The sequence below is a fragment of the Grammomys surdaster genome, unplaced genomic scaffold, assembly GCF_004785775.1.
Source record: "Grammomys surdaster isolate TR1022 unplaced genomic scaffold, NIH_TR_1.0 126398, whole genome shotgun sequence".
NCBI classification, from domain to species: Eukaryota; Metazoa; Chordata; class Mammalia; order Rodentia; family Muridae; genus Grammomys; species Grammomys surdaster.
The window spans coordinates 2,992,997-3,019,142 of NW_021621192.1; the positions used below are offsets into that span (position 1 = coordinate 2,992,997).

General features: G+C 39.2%; 1 protein-coding gene across 2 annotated transcripts in view; it reads left to right on the forward strand.

Annotated features, from left to right (window-relative positions):
* Positions 1–5,739: 5,739 nt before the first annotated feature.
* Tbc1d23 (TBC1 domain family member 23) overlaps positions 5,740–26,146 on the forward strand; it is a 57,345-nt gene continuing 36,938 nt past the window's right edge. For both annotated transcript variants that reach the window (XM_028760264.1, XM_028760265.1), the window contains exons 1-4: positions 5,740–5,888; positions 18,955–19,066; positions 23,194–23,299; positions 24,945–25,149. In XM_028760264.1, coding sequence (XP_028616097.1) covers positions 5,836–5,888; positions 18,955–19,066; positions 23,194–23,299; positions 24,945–25,149 — 476 coding nt within the window. In that variant the 5' untranslated portion in view covers positions 5,740–5,835. The remainder of the gene's footprint in view (positions 5,889–18,954; positions 19,067–23,193; positions 23,300–24,944; positions 25,150–26,146) is intronic.

Below are 26,146 nucleotides of genomic sequence, written 5' to 3' on the forward strand. Positions count from 1 at the left end.
CAGTAAGGTACAAGATAGACCTAATACCCAGTCCATCATTTTGTTGACTAACCAGAACCTCTGTCATCTCTCCTAACTAAAAGACTTAGTTCTGAACTTGGCTTTTTTCTTGGCTTTAGAATGAATGTCAGCTGAAAATCACCCTCTCAAATCTTTTCTCTCAAAGTAAATAGCTGGGATTGGCTATGAGACTATAAGTCTTCAACCCCATCAGAAATCCAGAATGACTGGATTAACTGAAATTAAGGAAAGCACAAAGCATAGCTTCTAGAACTTAGCCAATTTATAGAGACCACTGAACAACTGGACAGTCCCTATACTACAAAACATTGGAGCATCCGATCTTCAGCCTTCTGGCCCAGGGTCATCTGACAGACCTAGTGATCAGAATTATTAAGGGCTGATTACTCTGTCTTGGCAGATACAATCAGTATACTATTCCACAAGTGTGAAAGGACAACATTTAATTGGGGCTGGCTTACAGTTACAAAACTTTAGACCATCATCATCATCATAAGAAGCATGTTGGTGTCCAGGCAGACATTGTACTGGAGGAGCAGAGAGTTCTACATCTTGATCCAAAGGCAGCCAGATGGGGACTGTTTCTTGATGGTGGAGCTTGAGCATAGGACCCTAAAGCCTACCCCCACTGTGACACTTCCTCCAACAAGATCACACCTATTCCAACAAGGACATACCTTCTAATAGTGCCACTCCCTGTGGGCCAAGCATTCAAACACATGAATTTATGGAGGGCAAACTTATTCAAAGCATTAAAATGTATATAAGTATTTTGTCCATGTGTTTGCCTAGATTCTGAGGAGATCAGAAGAAGAGGGTAGTGGATCCTCTGGAACCGAGTTCTGGATGGTTGGGTGCTACCATGTGAGTGCTGAAAACCAAACCCAGATCCTCTGCAAGAGTAAGTGCTGTGTCAGGTCCAGAAGAAACCTGGGACAAGGCTCACTCAGCACCTGTGGCTTCTCCCAGCACATCCCACCCTTCACTCTACCCTAAACTTCTCCAACCCAGGGACCAGCTTTGTTTCTCTTCCCACAGCTTCTCATTCCTATATAAACTCACCATTTCACCCGTGTGCTTTCTTGGTCCTCAGCTCCTCTCGTGGTCCTCTTAATCTCTCTCCTCTTTTCCTTCTTTCTTTTTTTCCCTTTTCTCATCCCCCACATCCCTGCATCCCTCCTCTCATGGCCATGTTCAGTCTGGACCCTTCCAGATGTCACTGGCTGGCCTCTCCTTCATATCTACAATAAAATCCTTCTCCTCAACCACATCTTGGAGCTGTCATGTCCTCATTTTCATTCACTCATAATCTTTGAGCCATTGCTCCAGCCCAGAGAAAAAAATTCTTCATGGAAACCAGAGGTGTTCAACCATTTGACATTGCAACATGAAGTTGTCATATACAGACGTGTTGGCCCACATTTGTAGCTATCTTGGACCAATACACATTTTGCTCCTGTTGTCATTTTTATATTTATGATATCCTAGGATTTTTCTTTAAAGTCTTTACTATTTTCAAGTAAACATGGGATGTAGACATGATGATGATAAACTGTTCAGTTTGCATGAGCATTAAAGAAATTAGCTTATAAATAAGCATATTTGTGGAAACTAGGGTATACACATTTTAAAAGCATATATCATGTAACTTTCTCCAACCACCTTTGGTTACTCATTGATAGCTTTTCTATTTTTAGGGTATACACCTAAAAGAAAGGGTATCTGGGGTTAATGTAGACATTTTTAATTCATGTACATAAAAATAATACTGTCATGTTCTAAAGGACATTATTCACATATTGTGTGTCTTTAGAGGTATTCACAAAAAAAATCAGAATTTAACTCTTAGAAACAAGTCTAGTTTCACTTGCTATACGGTTTACTACCCCTGTTTCCAACCAGGAATGGCTCAAACCCATGAACAGGAACATTTTGCTGGGAACATTTTGGAACACACTTGGGATAAAGAAAGAGTAAAACAGATTCACACATTAGACAACCCAAACTCAAGAATGGATCTGTCTTTTTCCAAATGCATACTTTGCTTTCATCTACATAGTCTATTAAAGAGTCAATTTTAATTGGAAAAGCCAACTACTAGAAACATAATGGAGAAATACTGTGGTTTTCAGCTAGCTGTTTTAACCACTGTTTGCTTGATACTGTTAGACTGATTAAAAACAGACATTGAAATTGCTGCCAACTTGTTACTTCTTGTCTGTGAATGGGAATTAACTTGGTTTTGGTCATTGTTAAAATTAAGTGGTAATCGTCAATAGTTTAAAGTGTCTTGGAATGTGACTCCTTGATGGGATTTCAAAGTTACAAATGCTTGAAATTCTTTTGATAACTGTGAAAATATTTGTCCTTATTAGATAAAAAGGAAAATTCTTAGACATGTTTAAATTCTTGAAACTCTCACACGATGTCTTCCCAAACGAAAATAAAAATTTTGGTATGTGGCCAGAATGTTGAGTGACATGTATACTTTCAGCTTTGTGTTACTGGAGTCTAGGAACTTAGAAATGGTTGTCAAAGAATTCAAGATGCTATCTTACAAAAGAAAACAAACAACAAAGAACCCAGAATGCCCTGTATGCCCAGATGAAAGGGCTTGCTAGTAATCTTTCACAAGTTTGGGGGAGGCAGAACATAACAAGCAGGCTGAGATGATATGAGACAGGACCTCAGCAACAAACCTGATAGGACAGTGTCAACTTACAGAATTTAGCTTGCAGCCAGCCTCACATATGGGGATTCTTGTCTTTAGCATCTAAGCACCATGTAGGTAGTTTCCCTCCACACAAGACAGCTGATAAATAGGATATTGTGGAGAATAACTAGGATATAACAGAACTCTGACATCTAAGGTGAAATCATAAAAAAAATTGTGATTTGATCTTGGTTTCTGTTCGATTCTTTTCCTTTTTTATTCAATTTATTTATTCACTATACAACCCTTCCTCTCTTCCCAGTACTCCCTCATGCAAGGCCTTTCCCCTTCCCCATTAGAAGGGGAAGCTCCCTCTGGTTGTCAACCATCCCAACCCTCTCCTCAGTTCTTTTCTTTACATGGTGTGTGCGTATGTGTGTTTGTGTATGTCTATGTGTAGGTATAGATCAGAGAACAATGTGAGGGAGCTTGTTCCCTCTTTCTCAGCTCAAACTCAGGTTTTAGGATTGGTGCTGAGCCCCTTTAGCCTCAGAGCTATGTGGCCAGAATTATTCTTGGGAGACAGCAGTCCACATGTTAAGATGACATTCAAGCAGGCCATGGAGCTCATATAGTGTGGGCCTAAGACTTGGCCGCTGTGTGAGTGACCCATCATGGAAGGGAGTGACCACTTATGCCCAGTGAAGCCTTTCTTTGACTTCAAGACTGCCACCTTGTGGGATCTTGACCATGACTTCAAAAGACAATGTAATCCTAGCACTCAGGAGATAGAGGCAGATGGATCTTTGTGAGTTTGAGGACAGTCTGGTTTATGTAGCCAGTTATAGGACAGCCAGGGCTATACAGTGAGACTGTGTCTTAAAACAAAACAAAAATCCAAGACTTAACATGTAGCTAAACTATATCTAAATTTCTGATGCACAGAAATTGAGAAATAGTAAGTGCTTCTTCTTTCAAGCATTTGAGTCCTGAGGTAATTTGTTATGCAGAGGTAGACTACTATATCTTATTATTTCATCATTACCTGAGAATGTTCATGAGTCACAAAAGCACTCTATGATTATGGGATAAGTGATCAAGAGTTGTAATTTACACACACACACACACACACACACACACTATAATACTATAGTGAAAAGCAAAGAACCCAAGTGAGGTAGAACACACTTATCTATATACCCAAACAGACTATAACACAGTCACTAATTTGATTACAATAAAAATGAACTTCAACTGAAGGCTAGAATCACTTTGACTGGTGAACGATTGTTTGCATGTCACTGAGTAGTTTTTGAGCCATTTTTCTGAAAACCTTCCAGAACAACTGAAGGGATCCATCAGAGGACATGTATTAGAATGATGATTTGACCTAGATTTACACCTTTTATTTTTTATAATGGTCATCTATAGCCATGTGCTATGTAAAAATGAATTTTCACCATGAAGAACTGAACTTTCCACATCTACTGCAGGCTTGGAATTGACTGCAACAATGTTCAGCTTCTTATTGTCTCTTTTTGGAGGGAGAGTCATCCTGTTTTGGTTTATGACTGAGACAGCTGTACCACACTGTTTAGTTTTCAAAATCATGGAGCCTTTTAGGCACCAAAGTATATTTTATAAGATATGATAGATAACCCTGAAGGTGCCTCTCAGCTCCAAATAATAAAATATTAAATATTAGAACCAATACAGTGGCAAAACATGCATCATACTACCTATTTGAGGGGCTGAGGTGGGACGAATGCTTGAACTTAGGAGCTCACAGACACCAGCCCAGAGTCAAGACAAACCTGGATAACACAGGAAAAACCCATCTTTAAAACAGGTCTCCACGAGTCTTGCCTGGTCTTCAAAGCAAATTCCAAGCTTCTTAAGGCTAGTGAGAACCCTATCTCAAAAAACAAAACAAAACAAAACAAAACAAAAGCAACCAACCAATGAAGCAGGAACTTACTTTACTTAAAGCGATTTCTGGACATTTCTGCCTCATCTAAAAGTTAACTGTTTTCAATTTTTCTACACATCACCCCTACATTTTTCAGTGTGTATTCATCTATTGCTAATGAATTGATATTAAACATAAACAATGCCATTCGTTTGTAATGTTTTGTTTATCTCACAATGACATTTTCAGATTTATTCATATATTTCATGTCGTTAACTGCATCGTTGTTCCTAGGCTTAAAAGTGTTTCTTCAGGTCCATCCTGAATCTGTAGTAGTAGTCAAATGTAGCCCAGAGGCTAGTGTTTTGGTAACTCTGGTGCTGTGGATGAAACCTGGGTGCGGAACAAGGAGGCTCATTTAGAAGGGACAAATGGGACAGAAGAAAGGAAGGGAAGGATCTTGGCAGCTTTCTTAAACTGATTTTTTAAACTGGAATTTCAGTTTCAGAACTAGAGTTGACTCTCCTGGCTGTTAGAAGACATTTTTAAAGTAGAAGGCTAGAGTATATATTTTTTTAACTGAATAGCTTGACATAGCCCTTCGTGTATTTTTATTTTTCTCGTAGCTCTGGTGATTGAACTGAGACCGCTGGGCAAGCGCTGTATGGTTGCACTAAGTACCCGGCCTCTTTTTTTTGAATGGTCCTTACAAATGAGGTTGTCTATCCTTTCCTTACTTTCCATTCAGCCTACCTTCTCTGTGTGAACTCATACTTACCTCCCTCTCTCCACTAGCTGGGATTCTCAGTTCTGGCTCACACCCGACAGCCAAACAGAAACCCAGACATTAGGAAGACTCCAAGCCAAGATGCTTCACTTTCACAGAGCCGCCCCCGAGAGACAACTGCCCGCCGCGCCCCGCCCAGCCTCTGAGAACCCCGCCCACTCCTCAGGGCCGGCCCACCTGAGGCTCCGCCCGCAAACCTTGTGCCCCTCCCACTACGCTCGCGGCCCCTTGGCATCCTGGGATTTGTGGTTTTCCATAAGCTTCTCCCTCTCGCAAGCTCCGGGCTCCGCCTTTCGCCCTGGGGACGCGGTGACGTTGCATCCTTCCAGTTCCTCACCTCCTCCCTCTTTTGCTCTGGTGAGTCTCAAGTCTCAGACTTCATAACTACTTTTACGACACTGAGTCTCTGAGACACTCTCGGCGCCAGGTCCACTTTTCGGCAAAGTGACGTGGACGTCAACAGCAATGGCGGAAGGAGAAGAGCTTCTGCCACTGTCAACGTCGGGCGGGGACAGCTGGTGAGTGCGAGCCCAGTTTAATTCCCACTGGCCCCCTCTCTTCCTGTTCTCCATCCTGCCTGTCCCCGAGGTGCTGGCTGGCGGGGCGTGGAGCCAGAGGCACCTGTCCTCCCTGGCCCCTTGCCCCGCCCCCTCTGCTTCAGGGTCCCCTCTGCCCTCGGGCTTCTGCGGCTGGGGCTGAATCCCAGGGACTCGGGTCGTCCTGGATCTGCGCTTAAGTCAGGTCCTCCAGCTTGGTCTAGTGGAGACAGTGGCTTCCACACTGAGTTTGCTGAGTCCCTAGCCAGGGAGTTGGAATGGGAGCACTAAGGAGGAAGTTCTTGGATGGAGATCTCAGACCATAAGAAATAAGATCTTTTGAAATAACCACCGCGACCTTTGATAGTGCAGAGGTTGTGAGATACACCCAGCAGGATTCCTCCTACCTAGCTCAGGTTTTTTTTTTTTTTTTTAATTATTATTAGTTTCCAATGTTTGTTACTTTTCTTTCCCACCACTTTCCTCACAACTTAATTTCATGGCTTTGGATGGCGTGTTAAACTTCGTTACTGTTTCTCAAGCATTTGCATGTCTCTCTGGGGCTGTGGGAAAATTTGGTTTTTAAAGGAACTCATGTAGCCCAAGGCTGGCCTCGAACTTTCTGTGTGGCTCAGGATGACTGAACTTCTGATGCTCTTGCTTTCTCCTTCTGCGTGCTGGGTTATAGTCGAGCTCCATCCTGCGTGGTTTGTCTCGTGCTGGAGGTTGTACTCGGGGCTTCATGCTTGCTAGGACAAGCACTCTACCAATTGTGATACATCCCCAGCCCTCCCAATGCCTTTTTGGTAGGCATTTTTTTTTCCATCCAGGGTCATTAATTTTTGGTGAACCGTTCCACTTTTGAAGGTGTGTGTGTGTGTGTGTGTGTATCTTACAGTTGATCTAAGTGTATTGATTAGGTGTAATACTCATGGATTTTGTTGTTGGTCACAGTGTTTGTATGTCACTGTCTCTGCTTACCTACACACATTGCAAGCCTTTGGTAAACTTGTACTTTATTAATTGAGGACAATGAAAATAGCAGAAAGGGGCATATAATATAGTAATTGAACTTGTGGGGACTGTGACAGGTACACATGTAACAAGATAAAGTTAATTTTGTTCTCTGAGATTGTAAATAAAAGTGTTATGAGAGTTCAGAAGAGGCAGAAACCACTTCAGCATGCATTACAAAAGCTTCATGGAGGCACTATTGTGTGAGTCAGACTCTGAAGAATTAGTAAGATTTACCTTAACATTGTTCAAAATAATCACTATAATGTGAGCTCCAGAAGTAATTAATTTTTTTCCCTTTGCCTCATTGAAAACTAAAAAAAAAAAAAACCAATAAAAAAACCAGATAGAACTTTTACTGTGTTCAAAAATATATATCCAACACCACTATGTTATTTGAACATGTACTTATGATTTAAAAACAATTCTTCATTTATTTACTTATTTTGAGGCAGAGTCTCACAGTGTACTCCTAGCTGGCCTAGAGCTTGCTATATAGCCTTGTCTGACCTCTGTCTCCTAAACTCTAGGATTAGAAGTGTACACTACCACAAGCAGATTTAGTTTTTAATTTTTACCCATATGAAAAAGTTTATGTACACTTAACATTTATCGTGAATTTCAGTTGTTCTTGCCATATTTCAAATATTAAATACCATACATGGCTAGGGGCTAAATACAGGATAGTTCTGTGCCTTTAAGAGAATAGAGAAATGGCAGAAATGGAAGCAAAGACAAGAAAACTAAGGATTTATTTGAAGAATACTAACTAGAATTGCTTGACTTAAGAGAAAGATAGGTCTGGAAAATTAGCTCAACGTTCTGAGGAATGGGGTGGTTATAGGGGATGCAACTTAAGGCCTTGTACGTGGTAAATGTGCTCTTCTCTGAGCTTTATTGTCAGCTTAGTAAATAGATTTCAACCCACTAATGGAAACCTTTTAAAAATCAATAAGAACTTTCTAGAAAGTGACCTAGCTAGTTATAACATGAAGTCTGGAGCTTGGGAAGATTGAATTGTATTATCAACTGCCTTTAGTCAGTTGATTGAGAACCATAGGGGTACTAATTTTTCTGAGTTAAAACATTGTAAGAAAGTTCTTAGGTTGGGATTCTCGTGTGTGTGTGTGTGTGTGTGTGTGTGTGTGTGTGTGTGTGTGTGTGTTTATGAGCAAGGTCACTCTAGTGGATGGTTGCTAGTAGCAGCATTTGTTCTCTTAAATGTACCCTGAAGGTCTATGTCTTGTTGATCTGTTTGTTTGTTTTTCATGATAGAGTTTCTCTGTGTATCCCTGGTTGTCCTGGAAATCTCTCTGTAGACCAGGCCGGCCTCGAACTCACAGAGATCCTCTTGCCAATGCTTTCCAAGTACCAGGATTAAAGGAGTGCTCCACCTCTGTGAGGCCAGGTCTAAGGGTTACTGTTGCTATGATGAAACACTCTGATCAAATAAACTTGGGGAGGAAAAGGTTTATTTGGCTTACACTTCCACGTCGTTGTCATTGCTGGAGGAAGTCTGGACAGGAACTTACATAGGGCAGAAACCTAGATTCAGAAACTGATGTAGAGGGCATGGAGAGGTGCTGCCTACTGGCTTGCTCCTCATGAGTTGCTCAGCCTGCTTTCTTATAGAACTCAGGACCACCAGCCCAAGGATAACTTTTTCTACAATGGGCTGGGATCTCTTAACAATCACTAATTAAGAAAATGCCCTAAAGATCTTGCCTACAGCTGGATCTTATGAAGGTATTAGATCTCACCTCTCAGATGGCTTACGCATGTATCAAGTTGACAGAAAACTACCCAGCACAGTGTGCATGTTTGGTGTGGGTTCCCTTTTTTACTTGTTTTATTTTCAGGAGTAGAGGAGCACTGAGCTGTTTCTTGCGATTTCCCTCCATCCTCTTCTACCCTTTCTTCTCTCAGTCTCACTCTTCCCCTGACCAGTTTCCACAGAGTATGGAAAGACTTTGGGATTGGGAGCCATAGATTAGTAAACCCACTTTTCTTTGAGTGCTTGGTAAATGGGATCATTACAGAATGGTGTCATGTTTTAATTTTGACTTTGTCACTTGTAAAGTTTTCCGTAGTGTATTTTGCATGTTACCACCAAACTCATCTTAATGGCTAAGGATCATTCAGTTTACAAATGGAAGTGTGTAAGAATAAAACTAGGCTGGATATGGTGACTCCTAATCCCAGAGTTATTCACTCAGGAGACCAAATTGGAATTGCAGCAGAATTGGTGCAAGTTCAAAGGTAACCAGAGCTACCTTGTGAATTTTAGGGCAGACTGGGCTGCAGAGTGAGACCCTGTCTCAGAAAATACAGAGCATGCAATAGCTAAAGTGAGAGGAAGAAAGGGGTCAAGGGGAGGGAAGGTGGAGAAAGGAGGAAAGAAGGAAGGGGGAAGGAGGAGAGGGAAGAGAGAAAAACCTAGGCTCCTGTCCTCCAGGAATTTATGATCTAGATCAGAAGCCTCATTTAAGAACATCAACTGAAATGGGCTTGATTGGGCATATCGTTAATCCCAGGACTCAGGAGGCAGAGGCAGGGTTTGACACCTCCCTGATCTACATAGTGAGCTCCAGGCCAGCCACGATACATGGTGGGGCCCTGTCTCAAAAAGCTAAACAACAAAAGGAACTTCAACATAGTGTAACACAATGACACATTTAGGTCTTTTTTGTTTTGCTTTTTTTTTTTTTTTTGTAGCTGATTAGTGTTATTTTAACTAGGCAAGCACTGCCAAACCTGTTTGAAACTGCTTTTCACTACTTTTTTCCTGTCTTTTTTTCTTTGTGGATAGTGAGTAGTATTTTTCAGTTTCTTTCCTGATAAGTGGAATTAGGTAGTAGAACTAGTTAAGAATATTTATACACTCTTTAAAGAGTTCAGAAAGGGGCTTAAAGTATTTTTTTAGGGGTTGGAAAGATGGTTTAGTGTGGTTAAGAGCACTTGCCACTCTTGAGGCTGGGTTCAGTTGGTAGCATCCAAAAATAACACTCTGTAACTCCAGCTCCAGGAGATCCAACACCCTCTTCTGGCCTCTGCTGGCTCTAGGCTCCACATGGTTCACATGTATGCAGGCAAACATTTGTCCACATAAAAGTAAAAATAAATAAATAAATCCTTGAATACTTAGATTCTTTGACATCACTTCTACCTATATACTGTTTTTTAGCTATGTTTTAAGTCACCAGCTCTTCCTAAAATTTAAATATGTGTTACAATTACCTTGCAGCTTGTTAAAAATGTAAACTGATTCAGTACGTGTTAGGTGGGATCTGAGATTCTTTATTTCTGAGTAGTTCCTATGTGATATCAGTTCTGGGTTTTTAGCTAACAAGGTATGAATAATATGTATCTCAGAATGGGAAATCAGAAGAATTTATCTTTTTATATTCTGTTATATTGTATAGCTTAATATGCTATAATTTATATAATCACAAAGCTCTTTATTTATGTACCATTTTGTTGTGTGTATATGTATGTATCATTTTGTTGCGTGTATATGTATGTACCATTTTGTTGCGTGTATATGTATGTATCATTTTGTTGTGTGTATATGCGTGCTCATGTGCTTAATGTATAGGGGGAGCATGTGGAGGTCTGTCAAGAGTCTTTCCACCATGTGTGTTCCAGTTATTGAACGCAGGAAGTGAGGCTTGGCAGAAAACCCATTAAGTGCTGAGCTGTCTCACTTATTACTTTATAGATAGTGAACTTCTCAAGGGGGAGTGACTGATAGGCAGCTCAGTAAATATTTGTTGGATGAATGTATATGTGAACGAATGCCAACATTTGTGTAACCATATACAGTACCTAACATTAGTGTTCCCACGAGCTAGTTGCTGGCTGGTATAATGCTTATTCCCTTTGGAAAGGTGATCGGAAACTGTCTCAGCTCCCACCTCTTTAGAAGTTTAGCCATGTGAGCTCAAAAAGTGTGGTAAAAAAAAACTAGTCTAGAATTTAGATTGATAAAGTTAAGTGTTTTTTTTTGTTGTTGTTTTTAATGATAAAGGTTTGTTTTTGCTTTTTTTGGGGTGAGGGGAGTGTAGCCCTAGCTGACCTGGAACTCCAAGATCTGCCTGCCCATGCAAGGATTAAAGATGTCCTGTGCCACCACCACAAAGATAAAGTTAAATTTTTAAAATTCAAAACTTGATAATGCGTTCTTAACTAGTCCTTAGAGATCCAAAGCCATAGTCAACCTTTTTCTTTTAATTATATAAATGCTGACATTATGAACTTATTTAAATTTATTAATTTTACTCAAAATGCACTTTAATTTGTAATTCTAATGTTTTGCTCAATTCTTCTTAACTTCTCTTAGTGGTAAAAGGATCAGTTCTCTATGAAACATCTATATATGCTGTAGTATACAGCTAGTTATGAAGAGCAGTTTTGAATAGAGTTGATAAACTATAGTCGGCAAAGCATTTCTGCTACATAATGCTGAAATGTGGCTTCTGTTTGGTGTCAACCAAAGACAATAGCTGCCCTTATGTATCAGAAAGCAAAATCGTTTAGCAAAGCATTCATGGCTCAGCAAACTGAGTACGGTTTATCCACTCAGTACGGTTTATATTCAGGCTGCTGGGTAATGTTTAGGGGGAAAATGGAAGCAGTATTAAAGCCAGAGCTGTGCACTGTAGTGCTTTGTTTTAGTTGCTTTAATTCATCATTTTGTCAGGGGGAATAATACAGAATAGTGCCACAGTTTGAGGACCAAGTGTTCAAATGTGAGCCTGTGTGAGAGCATTTCAGAGTCAAGCCATACCAGATGATATTTAAGAATTTTAGCAAGGAAATATAAGAAATGCTGTTAAGCATATACATAGAGCTTTTCCAGCTACACACACATGTGCACATACACATGTGCATCTTACAGCAACTCTTTGAGACATGAATTACTCAGAATTACTGTAAATGCCTTCTTGGAGGTGAGAGGATGGACTTAGAGCGGTCATTCCACAAATCCTGTTCATAAAAGAGCTGTACTTAATCATCAACTCCTTTCTGTAAGCCCTGCATTCCTTCTAATACTGATTGCATTTATGTTATAGATGTCACATTTCCCTTAAGACTCCTAAAAGAAGTCCTCAAAAAAATGAAGATCAAATGTTGAATCAGCTATGTATCTTGGCAAGCACAGTATTCAGAGATGTGTGTTGTTGAGCATACATGTGCATATGTGTTGAGCGTATATTGACTATTTGTGGACCCTGTGTAGATATGAGGATATGTATGAGATGTGTACATTACTACCTCTTATATCCATGAGAAGAGCTAAGATTGATATGATAGGATAATAAGGAGAAATTATATATATGTATACTATTTATATCTTTATAGACCTTTTATTTTCATACTACTGTGTCCTCATATGCCTACCCCAAATCATTGTTGTTGTTCTTTTTAACTTTAACGTATGGTTACCTACATCATCTAAGTAGAAAGTAAATTATTTAATGTTATATATATGTGTTATAATATATATGTGATTAAATGCATGTAGTGTATTTATATTATACTGCATGCTAATATGGTAATTAGTCTATTGTATTTTGTGAGATTAGTGTATTTTCATTTGTGGTAATGTATAGGACATGTAAGCTAGCACACTGTTTTGATAGTCTTAACAACTCAGCAGTTTTTCTGTTGCTTTAATTCAGTGATAGAGAAGTAAGTAACTCTGTATTATTTTTCTGTCTGTCTCTCTGTCTCTCTGTCTCTCTGTCTCTCTGTCTCTCTGTCTCTCTCTCTCTGTGTGTGTGTGTGTGTGTGTGTGTGTGTGTGTGTGTATGTGTGTGTACAATTTTGTGGAGTTGGTTCTCTCTTTCCACTTTCATGTGGGTTCTGAGGTTGAGCTCAGGTCATCGGGTGTAGTCAGCATCTTTACCTGCTGAGTCATCTCCCTGACCCTTTTTCTTTGTTTTGAAGGATAAAAGTTATAAAAATGCACCCTCTCATGAATATGCAGTTGAATACAGGAATCTTCTTTTGTTTGAGAGAAGGTATAGATTGGTTTAGAACCCATAAGTAGGCCAGGCTGACCTTGAGTATGGCTGTCCTCCTGCCCCAGTTCTAGGAAAATGTGGGCACCATCATATTCAATGAACCAGACCTTCTTGAGGTTTGTTTTGTGAATTCCATATGATTTAACAGCCATGTCGAGGATAAGTGAGAGTGTCTTTTATCAAGTAAGTCTCTGTCAGTGCTTGGAATCCAGTTTTGAATATGAATCTGCCATATACTTCTCTTGTCAAAGTATGTTTTTTTTAAGTCAATAAAGTATCTTTGTGAATAATTGCCCAGACGTAGCATAATGATATCACTTTTTATTTTTCATGCAGACTGTTGTTTTCTAAGACAGTGTTTTCAGCAAAAATAATACTTTTTAAAAAACATCATTGTATTTTGGGTAAAGTAGAAATTTGTAATAAAGCCGAGTATGGTGGTTCATGCCTTTAATCCCAGTGCTTAGGAGGTAGAGGCAGTCAGATCTCTGAGTTCGAGAGCAGCTTTGTCTACAAAGAGAGTTCCTGGATATCCAGAGTTGTTACACAGAGAAACCCTGTCTCCAAAACCAACCAACCAACCAACCAAACAAACAAAAAACCAAAAAAAACCAGCAAAAACAAAAAAACACAACAACAAACAACAAAAAAACAAAGAAAGAAAGAAAAAGGAAAGAGAAATTTATAACAGATGTACATAATGTCTCTGCAGACGTCTGCCATTTTCATTCTATTCCTATTTTAGGCAAAGCGTGTGCTCTGTTTTTAAGTTTTCAAGTACATGGCTTTGGTTGAAAACACCTCCACGGAGAAGTGAGCTAGTGAAGTGGCTGATCAGGTAAAGGGTAAAGACGCTTGCTGCCAAGCCTGACTGCCTGAGTTCGATCCCCAGGACCTATGTGGTGGATCAGAAAACTGAAAGTTGCCCCGTTGCCTCCACACACATGCTGTGTGCATACACAGGTGCACCAGTAAGTAAAAGAGCAGGTAAACAGGAGGATGCTGGGGACTTTTATCTTGAGAAAGCCTGGGGCACAGGAGCTAGAGCAGTCCGAGGTTACCATTCATCAGTGGAGAAACTCTTCTGTAGTTTAGTATGGAAAAATCTTACAGCTGAAATGAACACATTTCAGCATTACACATGCAACTAAGTAGTAATCCCTGGAAGTGTTTTCTTAGAAGAGGAAGAGCTACCATGGGTACCAGTTCGTAAAACATGATCTTCATGGCTTATGGATTAAAAAATTTTTTTAAAAAAATTAAAATTTAAAGTTTTTTTAAAAAAAGACCTAATGGCATTTATTCTATTTATAGTTAATTTCTAATTTTACAGAACTAAACTACTGTGACCTCCATATCCTTTTCCTGTTGCATAGTGATGAAATCTTGTAGCTGTCACATTTGTAAGGGATGTCTGACCAAAAGAACTATATTTAGCATCTTCTTTACTTGATACAGATTCCAGGAGAAATGAGACACGAGTGTGATTAGGGTACACTGTATGAAATTGTCAAATAATCAATAAAAATATTTTATTGGGGACAAAAGAGAAAAGAAAAAAAGAAGTTTGGGGCCGATGTCTCATGAGCTGTGCACTAGGAAAAACTCAACAGCACAGGGTACAAATTAAACCATGGAACAGTTTGAAACAAGTGCTGGCTGCTTGTCATACTGTTTGCTGGTGCTTACAAGTGATTAGTTAGCTATTTTAGAAGTAGGAACAGTTGATCAGGCGTAAAGCTGTCTGTGATGAAGACATATATTGAGCTGTCGTGGCTTAATCTGTGCACAGGGGGCCTTACCTTTAAACAAATCTGAATGAACTGTAAACAGTAGGAGAGCCACTCCCATCCATTTAATAGGTTTAATTCTTAGTCTTCCACAGCTCTTTAAGGATAAAGTGTACCTTTAACCAGCTGGATTCTTGCTGTTTATTTTTAAGTTTAACAAGTAATCATAATATCCAACTTGAAATAACTATCAGATGGTAAACAAAATATGATATATTCATGCAGTAGAAGACTATCTGGCAATAAAAGCATGTGCTGATACATAGACTATAATCCAGGCAGAGCTGGAAACATAATGCTAACAGAAGAAGCCAGGCATTAAAGGTCATGAGTCATGATTGCACTTATGTGAACTATTCCAAATAGGTAAATGTGGAGAGGCAGGGCATAAATGAATTGTTTTTACAGGCTGGGAACAAAGTGAGAAAGGGGCTGGTCAAAGGAAATAATAGTGAATTCTAATGGATGTGATACTTTTTAAAAAATTTTTTATTTATTTGTCACTCATAGATTACAACCAGTGGTGGTTTCAATAGGTATGTCCCCCCCCCACACACACACGTTTGATTGCTTGACTCACATGTTTGATTGCTTGGACCATAGGGAGTGGCAATATTAGTAGGTGTGGCCTTGGTGGAGGAAGTGTGTCCCTGTGCAAGCAGGCCTTGAGGTCTTACATATGTTCAAGCTATGTCCAGTGGAGTAAAGTCTTCTGCTGCTGCCTTTGGATCAAGATGTAGAACCGTCAGCTTCTCCAGCACCATGTCTGCCTGTATTCTGCCATGGTCCCCGCCTCAGTTGATAGTGGACTAAACTGCAATGAAACCTAACTAAGATGCAAACCAACCACAGTTTCTCCTCCCTCCTCTCCCTCCAGTCCCTCCCTAACACCTACCCCTCTCCCCTAGAACCACTCCTTCAGCCTTCTAGGGTTATCAACCAAACATGGCATATCAATAAGATATAGAATACAGTAAGACTAGTCACCTCCCTTCATATTAAGGATGGACAGGGGAACCCAGCAGGAGGAAAGAGATCCCCAAAGCAGACAAAAATGCATACTAAGTTTGGAAGTGGCTGGAGTTTATGCTTTTGTCTCTTGTACAATTATGCACCAGTTTCAAATGTTCCAGCTCCTGTCTGATGGAAGAGGCTCAACCTCAGCTAATAGCTGGAGAATAAGCCTGTGTCTGCCTAGCTGCAATTCTAAAGCAGCTGGGCTTAGAGTGCTCTCAGGATTTTGCCACAAAATATCTGATGAGGGAAAATGTTATTACATTTTATTTTGAACGTAGTTATTTCTTTCTGATTTTAGTGGTTTGCTGTTTTTGTGTTTTGTTTGTTTGTTTTTGAGACAGGGTTTCACTCTATAGTTCCGAGACTGACCTTGAACTCTCACAGTCCTCCTGCCTTTTAGCCTCATGAACCTGAGATCACCCATTGCTGAATTTTTACTTCTATGTTGTAAGCATGTTATTATTGGTAGCTCATTGAAACATGCTGCTGTGTTCTAACATATGTTATCGTTTCAGAGTTACAGAGCCAAGAGGGAGGTGGTTTTCAGTTTCCAGTCACAAATTTCAGCCTTGTATTTGCTGTGTCTTGAACTTGCCGATCAAAGGGTGTCATTGTTTTTATGAATAAAGCCTGTAGTTTTCTATTTGGGGACCTTGTCTGTCTGACTAGGACGTTTGTCCAGCCTTTAGCTTGTAAGGTCAGTTCAGAGTTTCTTAGAGCCAAAGAAGACTAAAAAAAACTACAGCCCGCTCACTCACCAGTTAGACTTGTAGATACTGCATGCTCAAAGGCTGAGATGTGAGCTGATTTGAGGGCTGAATGCTGTATAGCCTTCTCATCTCTGCCCATCCTTCTGTGCAGTCTTTAACTGCAGCGTTTGCAGCAGTTGCAAATGGTTGTGTATAAAGTCTGAAATTGAGCCTTCGCCTCCCTCAGAAGACACTGTTATTTTTAATTATTTAGGTGGGAAGTGTCTTTTACTACTTGAAGTATAGTATTTACTGGTCTCTACAGTACTTGTTTACAGTTGAAGTGCCACCACCGACAGTGGTCCCCTAGGCACAGCATCACAGAGTCCAGGCAGCAGCTCCATCAAAAGGTGTGCTTGTACATTATTATGAGGCAACACGTACTTGAAGTGCTTGCTATGTTGAATGGAGTAGTAAGGTATTTGGCAGAGCTACTTCGAAAAGAACATAAGGTTTTGCACTAAAAAAATTAGAACAATTCTAGTTCATTTATGATATAAAATTCCATCTTAATTAAATGATAATTTCCTCATTTCATTTACACAGTTGACAAACATATGGCATTTATTCACCAGGCATATATTGTATTTTCTTAATTATATAGTTACATATTTTAAATTCTAATCATCTGTCTTATGGAGCTTAGTTAGCACAGACTAGACAGACTCTTATCTTCATGAGGCAGGCCTGCACTTCAACTCTAAACCTGAAATTTCTCATTCTTTTTACTTGTCCTCCAACTTTTTTAGTGATTATTTGGAAAAGACCAAAATACGTCTTGTGTGGTCACCGGTGTGCTCACATGAATTTGGACTTTGTTGAGGGACACTTAGCCAGTGCTTTACTGTTGATTGTACCCAAGTGATTACATTTTCATTTGAGTCCTTTCTTTTAAGAGAACAATCTAGGCCGGGCAGTGGTGGTGCACACCTTTAATCCCAGCACTTGGGAGGCAGAGGCAGTCAGATTTCTGAGCTCAAGGCCAGCTTGGTCTACAGAGTGAGTTCCAGGACAGCCAGAGATACACAGAGAAACCTTGTCTTGAAAAAAACCAAAACAAACAAACAAAAAAAGAGAACAGTCTAATGAAGTGTGCACACTTAAAGGGCAGTCTTAGGGTCACATAAGTATAGGGAGGCTTACATTAGAATAATTGATTTTTCTTTAAAACTGCAGAAGAGTGACAAGATCCTGATTTCCTGATTCTAGCCACTCTACCTGTCTCCTTCAGTTGCTTTAAGCATGTTAGAAATCATCTGTCTGTAGTACCTTTTTGTTTTTTATATCTTTATAGATTTTAATGTATGTAAAATAATAACGTTTTGGAACCTCAACCTTTGAAATACATAGGGAATTGATTTAACGGGCATTTCGAGCTACAGAATGGTTCATGCCTCATGAAGGTTCTTAACTGACCATCTTAATCATGCACAATGGGAAGAAAATTAACATTCTGCTTTTCTCCTCAGACGTGGTAGATTAAGCGTAATTGCCCTCTAGATTGTTAATGATGTGTCCTTATAATTTTGCTTTAGCATAACAGTGGAGGCTTCTTTGTTCCACTGACATTTATCAAACACTTTGTACGTCAGGCTGTGCTCTGGGCATAACATTGATATAATTACGTACTAAATAGTCTCCAACTGCCAGGCTTGGAATTCTTGCTTGAATTTTAGCATTTCTCATTTTGTTGCTGTTTAGCATAATATTATGGGCATAAATTTGGGATCCAGACTGCTAAAATATTGGCTCCTGGGTTTGCTATTAATTGTAGCCATGTGATGGTAACACATAAATAGCAAGTATAAGGATTTTTAATACCGTAGGATGGTTATTTCGTGTGTCTCATAAGTGTCCATGATGCCTCATCTTGCATCATAGCTTTAGCCAGTGATGTGTTCACCGTAGTGAGGATTAAGAAGAGCACATGCAGATTGGGGTGCAGATTGGGGTGCTAATGCTCTGCCATCCCAGCTTGTGGAAGATGGAGGGAGAAGGAACAGGAGTTTAAGTTTGGGGCCAGCCTTGGTGTCTGGAACTCTGCTTTTAAATAGACAAACAATAAATGAACATCTGTAAAATCTTTAGACCAATACCTGGCACAGGGTGAGTGCTGCCCCAAGCTGTCCCTATCGCCATGAACATGTTACTGTGATTTGTTTCCATGATTCACAGTGCTATCAACATGCTCGTGCCATCTCCTATTGAATTATTCTGATCAATAATTTCTGATAAATAATTTATGCCAAGGAGAATTGTATCCCTGAAGCAGAATGTATGGAGGCTGCCGGTGCCTTGTACCATTGCATTCTGACTGTGGAGGACCTTGTCTTCTGAGATGTTGCCTTTAGCTGGCCATGCTTCGTACAAGGGGAAAGACATGAGTTGAGTAATTTTAACAAATTTTAATTTTTCTTTTTTGTTCCTTTTTTTTTTTTTTTTTTTTTTTTAGGGACAAAGATCTTGAAGAGGCCCTTGAAGCAGGAGGTTGTGATCTTGAAACTTTGAGAAATATAATTCAAGGAAGACCCCTGCCTGCTGAACTGAGGGCCAAGGTTTGGAAGGTAACTAGAAGCTAATTTAGCCATTTAAAAGAATTGTTAATAATTGTTTTTCAGCTCTTTGAAAAGACTGTTTATAAATATATTGCATCAAGAAAATTCATCTGAGCCGGGCGGTGGTGGCTCACACCTTTAATCCCAGCACTTGGGAGGCAGAGGCAGGTGGATCTCTGAGTTCGAGTCCAGCCTGGTCTACAGAGTGAGTTCCAGGACAGCCACGGCTACACAGAGAAACCCTGTCTCGAAAAACCTTAAAAAAAAAAAAAAAAGAATTGTTTAAAAAAGAAAAAAAAGAAAATTGATCTGAGTAGCTTTAACTAAAAGTACGTTTCTGAGCCAGGAGTCGTTGCACATGCCTTTAATGAGTGTCTGCACTAGTAGCCGCTGACAGGCAAATCTCTGTATATTCGAGGCCACGCTAGTCTATATGGTGAATTCCAGGCCTGCCAGGAAGAAGTAATGAGACTGTCTCAAAAATAAATGTTCCTGGAAGGTTTTCTATACTTAACAATAATGCTTACAGTGGTACTATCTTATAGCCACTAGAAGTGGCTGTGATGCTTATGAATACTGTTTAGTGAATGGTAGCAAGTGAGTCAATGAAAGCAGTTGGCAAAATAGAATAGACACAGACTCACATGGAGTGATCTTAGATATGCTAAAGGAAATGTGTCTGTGGGTGCTGGTTACAGTTTTTCTTTATTTTGCTTCCCAACTGTTCTCTAATGTTTGTGCGGGTTTTGTTTGTTGGTCTGTTTTTATTCTACTTTATTTTAATTTTGGGGGGAACAGGATCTTGCTAAGCCTAGCCTTTTGATCCTCATTCTTCAATCTCTGTTCCATAGTCCTGAGATGATGGGTGGGCAGCACCACACTTCACATACATGTGTGATTTTTTTCACAAATGCTCAGCCACTGTGCTATCCACTGAGCCTGCTTAAGAGCAGCCTCATCAGCCAGCCAGAAATGGAGGACTTAGAGCCCTACCTGTCTCTACTGAACTACATCTCAGGAAAAGCTGAGTAATGGCAGGGTAAAAGCCATCAGTTATGTGTCCACTGGTGAGTCCACCAAGGCTCCAATGATCAGTTCACATAGATGGCCCCGAGTATACCAGATGGACCCTCCAACAAACCAAAAGTCATGAACCGGGGGAAGGTACAGGTAGGGAGGATGAAGGGTTGATAGGGGTGGGAGATTGAAAAAAAAAGAAGACAGAGAAAATTTGAATGAAGAAGTTACGTATTTGTAGCTAGGTGGTGGTAGTGCACACCTGAGTTTGAGGCCAGCTTTTTTAACAGAGCAAGTTACAGGACAGGCAAGGCTACACACAGAGACCCTGTCTTGGAAAAAAAAAAAGTTACATATTTGTGAAAATTATAAGCACAAAAGAGTGAAATAAAAATCGTGTTACTACTGACAAGTAAAGCATGTAACAGTGTGTAGATGTATGTTCTGGCCTTTTTCCCCGTGCATATATATTTAACAGAAATGGAATTATTACTGCACATAGCGTTCTAAATGCTTTATTTCAGGAATTTGAACACAAATTGAACAGAATAGTGTGTGGCACACATAAAATTATTCTCAGTGTTTACATTTCAGAAATGGGCATTTGACATTCCTATTGCTTTGGATAAGTGTTTTCACAATTTCACAGTGCAATCAACTTGCTTGGGCCATCTTCTCTTTAATAGTTCCTCTAATCTGATAATGTCCCTGAAGGCAGAATATTTATCTCCTGAAGCAGAATTTACAGATGCTACATATGCCTTCCATCAAAAAGTGTGGAGACTTATAGAATGAACTCTCATGTATCTGTAACCCAGCTTTATTTAACTTTACCAGCATCTGACCAGTCTTGTTTGACTGACCAGTCTTGTTTGACTGACTAGTCTTGTTTGACTGACTAGTCTTGTTTGACTAGTATGCTCATCTGACAGGAGTCTCCTGACTCCTTCATGCTCAATTATTTTTAAAACAATTCCTTAGTAGCATACTAAAATATTTGAATAAAAAATTCCCGAAAAATAGTTTCAAAGTAACTCTGAGACCGTGAGACAGCAGAACAGCAGTTCTCACCTCTTATCAGTGCACGCTGACTATGCACTATAATGCCTTCATTGTGATAGTTTCACACGTACATATTATACATCTTGATCACGCTCACCTCCCCTATCCTCTCTCGTCACTTCCTGTTCCTGCTGACCCTGTTCCTCCTTACAGTTGGTCCGCTTCTACTCTCATGTCTTTTTCCTTTCGGTGGGGATGACACAGGGTTTCCTGAGAGTTACTCACAGGAGTTTGAAGTCTTAACCAATGACTCTCCCACTAACCAATAGCTAAAAACACTAATTCCGTAGTATTGAAATAATTTCTTCAGTTGTCTTATAAATATATTTTGATAGGTGACTTAAATTCAAACACTGGAAGGAAGGACCACTTGTTGCACTTGGTTGAGTTGTCACTTGAGTCTGTTAATTGCACACCTTTAATCCTAGCACTCAGGAGCTAGAGGCAGGTGAATCTCTGAGCTCAAAGCCAGCCTGGTCTACATAGCGAGTTCCAAGAAGAGAGCCAAGGCTATACAGAGAAACCCTGTCTCAAAAACAAAACAAAACCACAGTAATATTCTCGGTTGGGTGTCATTGCCATATCCAGTGGGCACAGTGGAAGTCATGAAGCCAGCACAGCGGCTGCCACAGTTCCGACAGAGTGGAGCCGAATGCTGCCGTGGCTCTCATCCACCTCTCACTTTTAGGTTTCAGTCTCTGCATGTTGCATTCTTAGAGACTTTCTGCATTATGATCCATTTTCCATTTTCTTTTCCAAAAAAAAAATTATGTCTGAGTCTTTTTAGGAATCTCCTAAATTTAGTATTCCTTCTGCTCTCAGGGAAATAACTTTATCTGGCTCTATTTGCAAGTCTTCCTTATGCCCTGGAGATCAGGATGAGCACAGAGAAGCACAAAGATGCTTGGAATTTCTAAATGAGGCCATGACTCCAGGAATCTTCTTGGGGTATCCGCCCCTAAGCAAACTCAGACATATAATTGGAACAGGATAAACTCAGAAATAGCTGACACACTTGACCGGCCAGGGGAACTGGTGACAGATTCAAGGCCTCTTCTTATAGTATGCTTAGAGCTCTCTACAAATGCTGTTTAAAGATCAGGGATCATGCAGGGTACACTCCTGGAGGAACAGAACTCAGGAAACAAGATCCATTGACTAAAATAACCTTCTCCTTAATAGCTTGGATGATCAAAGGCTATAAATATTAGGAGTTAGGTATTAGTATTTGCTATACATCAAGAACAGTTCAAATAACGTCAAATACTGGCAATCTGAAAGCAGGCTGTCATATAATGAATGTGTCTGCTTTGGCAGAGACATTCTTTAGATTTTTTGAATTGGAGTTATAGGGTAATAATAAAATTAAAATCTTCTGTATTTGTATTTTCTAATTGTAGCTACACTTGTAATTCAAGACATGTAATAAACAATCAAACACATGTCCTGAGACAAAATGATATAATCTGTACTTCTTAGATAATCATTAGTCTCTCTCTTTGTTCTGTGAAACTGTATAAGTAAAGGAGCAACCTGATTGCTAGTCAGAGTTGCAAGATTCCCTGGACCACTGTGTCTGACTCAACAGAGTAATTTCTATGATATACAGGGCTACACAGAGAGACACTGTCTCAAACAAACAAACAGACAAATGAATAATTAAGTGAATAATAAAATACTTTTTATACATACTTGAAAAAATTTACAAAATAATATTTTCTCAGTTCATTAAATATTCTTTACATTTTTAAAATTGTATATGGTATAGGTATATTTTTATCTGACAGTATCATATTCTTAGTTTTTACATTTCAGAAAATTTGGTTTTAAATAAAGCCATGTTTGTAAATACACAAATATTTTGTAATTCATTCTACCCACTGAATCAACAGGAAGTAGGAAAATCTCACATAGGAACATTTTCTTACATGGTGGTTGGTGGCACTTGATGGTGTGCAGATATGTAAGCTTGTAATATTATTATTATTCCTAAAGTCTGGCTTTCCTTAACACAGCATATTTTCAATATTTGTAATATTTTAATATTTTTCTTCCAGATTGCTCTGAATGTTGCAGGAAAAGGTGATAGTTTGGCATCATGGGATGGTATTTTAGACTTACCCGAGCAGAACACTATTCATAAAGATTGCCTTGAGTTTATTGGTAAGTTTGATAACGGTAAAAAAATGTTATCTAGTTATAATTTGAGATATCTTAAATTTGTAAATGTCTCGTAATTAGTTTTGCCCTTTAATAAACAAAATCTTGAGATACGTAATTTTGAGAAAGAGCCAATTTTTACTATTCATTTTATATTATTGATTTTTCTTATGCACTTATAGTTTTGTTATGCTCTATACCTTGTTTCTCATAGAATGTAAGTCCACATGATTATTTGCAGCCTTTAATTAGACGAGATTGTATTCTGAAAGTTTATCTAGAAACAACAGATCATGATCTACTGTTTTCAGTTGTTACAAATCATAGATGAGTAGTTTTCCAATCACTCTACAAAATCTGTGTTAATTCATGGTACAGATTAAGTTAATTCAGTTTATACCTGTCTTTTCTAATTCATTTATAATATCCTGGACTCTTCGTTTTTCTGTTACATCTTAGTTAACATTGGATAAATAGGCTTCAGGGTGCTAGCTATTCAGAAACTATAGTTTCTAGAATGTAGTTCAGTGATGGAGTGCTTGCCTGGAATGAATGAATGCACACACACACACACACACATTTATATACATACATACATACATACATACATACATACATACATACATGCAAGAGCCTGGGTTCTGTCACCAGCTCTATTGACAGACAGGCAGACAGACATACTGACAGACTTTATTGCTAGTGTGGACAAAAGAAAGGGAATTTGGACCAGAGATTTGAAGACTTTACATGATATGTATCCTATATTTCTGAGATCACCTTAATAATGGTATAGTTATATTCATATTTAATTTGTATTTTATCTGTTTATTTTGTATAAGAGCCACCAGTATGAAAAGTCAGAGGTAGTTTTACATGTCGATATTTGGTTAGATATATTATAAAATAAAAACTAAGATTTAAAATGAAGAAAGGGAAGGAATAAAATACTGGATTTAATGGTAGAAAATGAATTCCCCTTCTACTTGCCAAAGCAGCATATTGTGGAGCAATTGGCAGTCTTGTTAGGAAGCATCCTTTGGCTTGCCTGTCAATCCCTACTGTCCTGCTTCATACTGGTCACTCCTATGTTTAGCATGCATATGGTCAATACTGCTGAGTACCATTTGTTAGTAACTGTCTTCTGTCTTCCCTTTCTCTCAGGGCTAGGTAAGAAAACACATACGTGAAACTGATAGTTGTTCTGTAACATCTATCTTGCTTTAAGTTAAAAAGAAGATTGGGGAGAATATATTCAACATACAGTATTTCACTGTAGGACGATGTCCTTATGTAACAGTACCACGTACAATGAATATACACAATGACAGCTTTAAAGATTAAAACTAGAATGTTACAAAGAACTTTGACTATGTTTTCTCTTAAGTTTCGCACTTGTGAGCCAGTGTTTGTTAAATATGAAAAGGCTAGATATAGCTCAGTGATGAAGCATTTACCTAGCAAATGTAAAGCCAGGTTTGATCTCACTACTACAAAAAATAAAAATAAAACAATCACGAGACAAAGTGCTCAGGCTGTGTTCCTGCTTTTTCATAGTTGAATACACTCACATGATGAGCGTGTGGCATAGTGTGCCCAGTCGCTAAGCTCTGTAGTTCCCTGATAACTTTAGTTTGATGCTTTATTCTAGAGCAGCTCTCAGTGCCAGAGGAGAAGGCAGCAGAATTACTCCTGGATATTGAATCTGTAATTACTTTTTACTGTAAATCACGCAGCGTTAAATACAGCACATCCCTGAGCTGGACTCATCTACTGAAACCACTGGTCTGTCTCCAGCTGCCTCGCAGCGACCTATACAACTGCTTCTATGCCGTCATGAATAAGTACATTCCCAGGTAAAACATGATTCGGTTGCAGTTATAAAAGTCCATTTCACTTTGAAATAAAGTTTGTTAGGTTTCTATTGATGGTAAGGTAAAGTGGTCAAGTAATTTTTGAGGTTGCTTGAGATATATTTGCTTCTTGACTTTTTTCTTTTGACAAATACTTAAATTTTGTATTTATTATATGTATGGGTGTTTTGCCGCAAGTATGTATATCACATGAGTGCCTGGTGCCTGAGGAGGCCAGAAACGGGTGTCAGATTCCTGGGAGTAAATTATGCTGTAAAAATACGCTCATAGTGAGCTTACTCCAATCTCCTGTTGAGGTTTTTTATTGGATTGATTTTATTTTATTGGATTGATGGTAAGCATCTATTCATATGTTTATTGATAAGTCCTTTATTGTCTTTGGCCACAAAATAGATCTATAGACAAAAAAAAATCTAGAGTGGAAAAAAAATGTTGATTTGGCTAAAAGTCCCAGGAGTTTAAATCTCAGTACACTAGACCTATGCATATATGTTTTTGAAAGCTCCCTAGAGATTATCATTAGACCAGAGCAGTGAACTTCTATGCTTCCTTGAACCAAACTCCTCTGTAGAAAGCAAACAGACCCAAAGATACTAAAGAAGAAGGCCACAGTCACGACAAAGTTGAAATTGGGATTCCCAGTTAGGAATAATTCTGTCATATAATCCTTGTTGTCTGCTTGTGTTTGATTACTTTTTATGGCCTTCTCTCATTGTATCAGGTGGTGATGGTGCACACCTTTAATCTCAGTACTCAGAAGGCAGAGGCAGGAGTCTACAAAGTGAGTTCCAGGACAGCCAAGGCTACTCAGAGAAACCCTGTCACAAAAAAAACAACCAACTAACAACCACCACCACCACCACCACCACCAATACCACCAGAGAGAGACAGAGACAGAGAGACAGGGACAGAGAGCAGAGACAGAAACAGAGGAGAGAGAGAGAGAGAGAGAGAGAGAGAGAGAGAGAGAGAGAGAGAG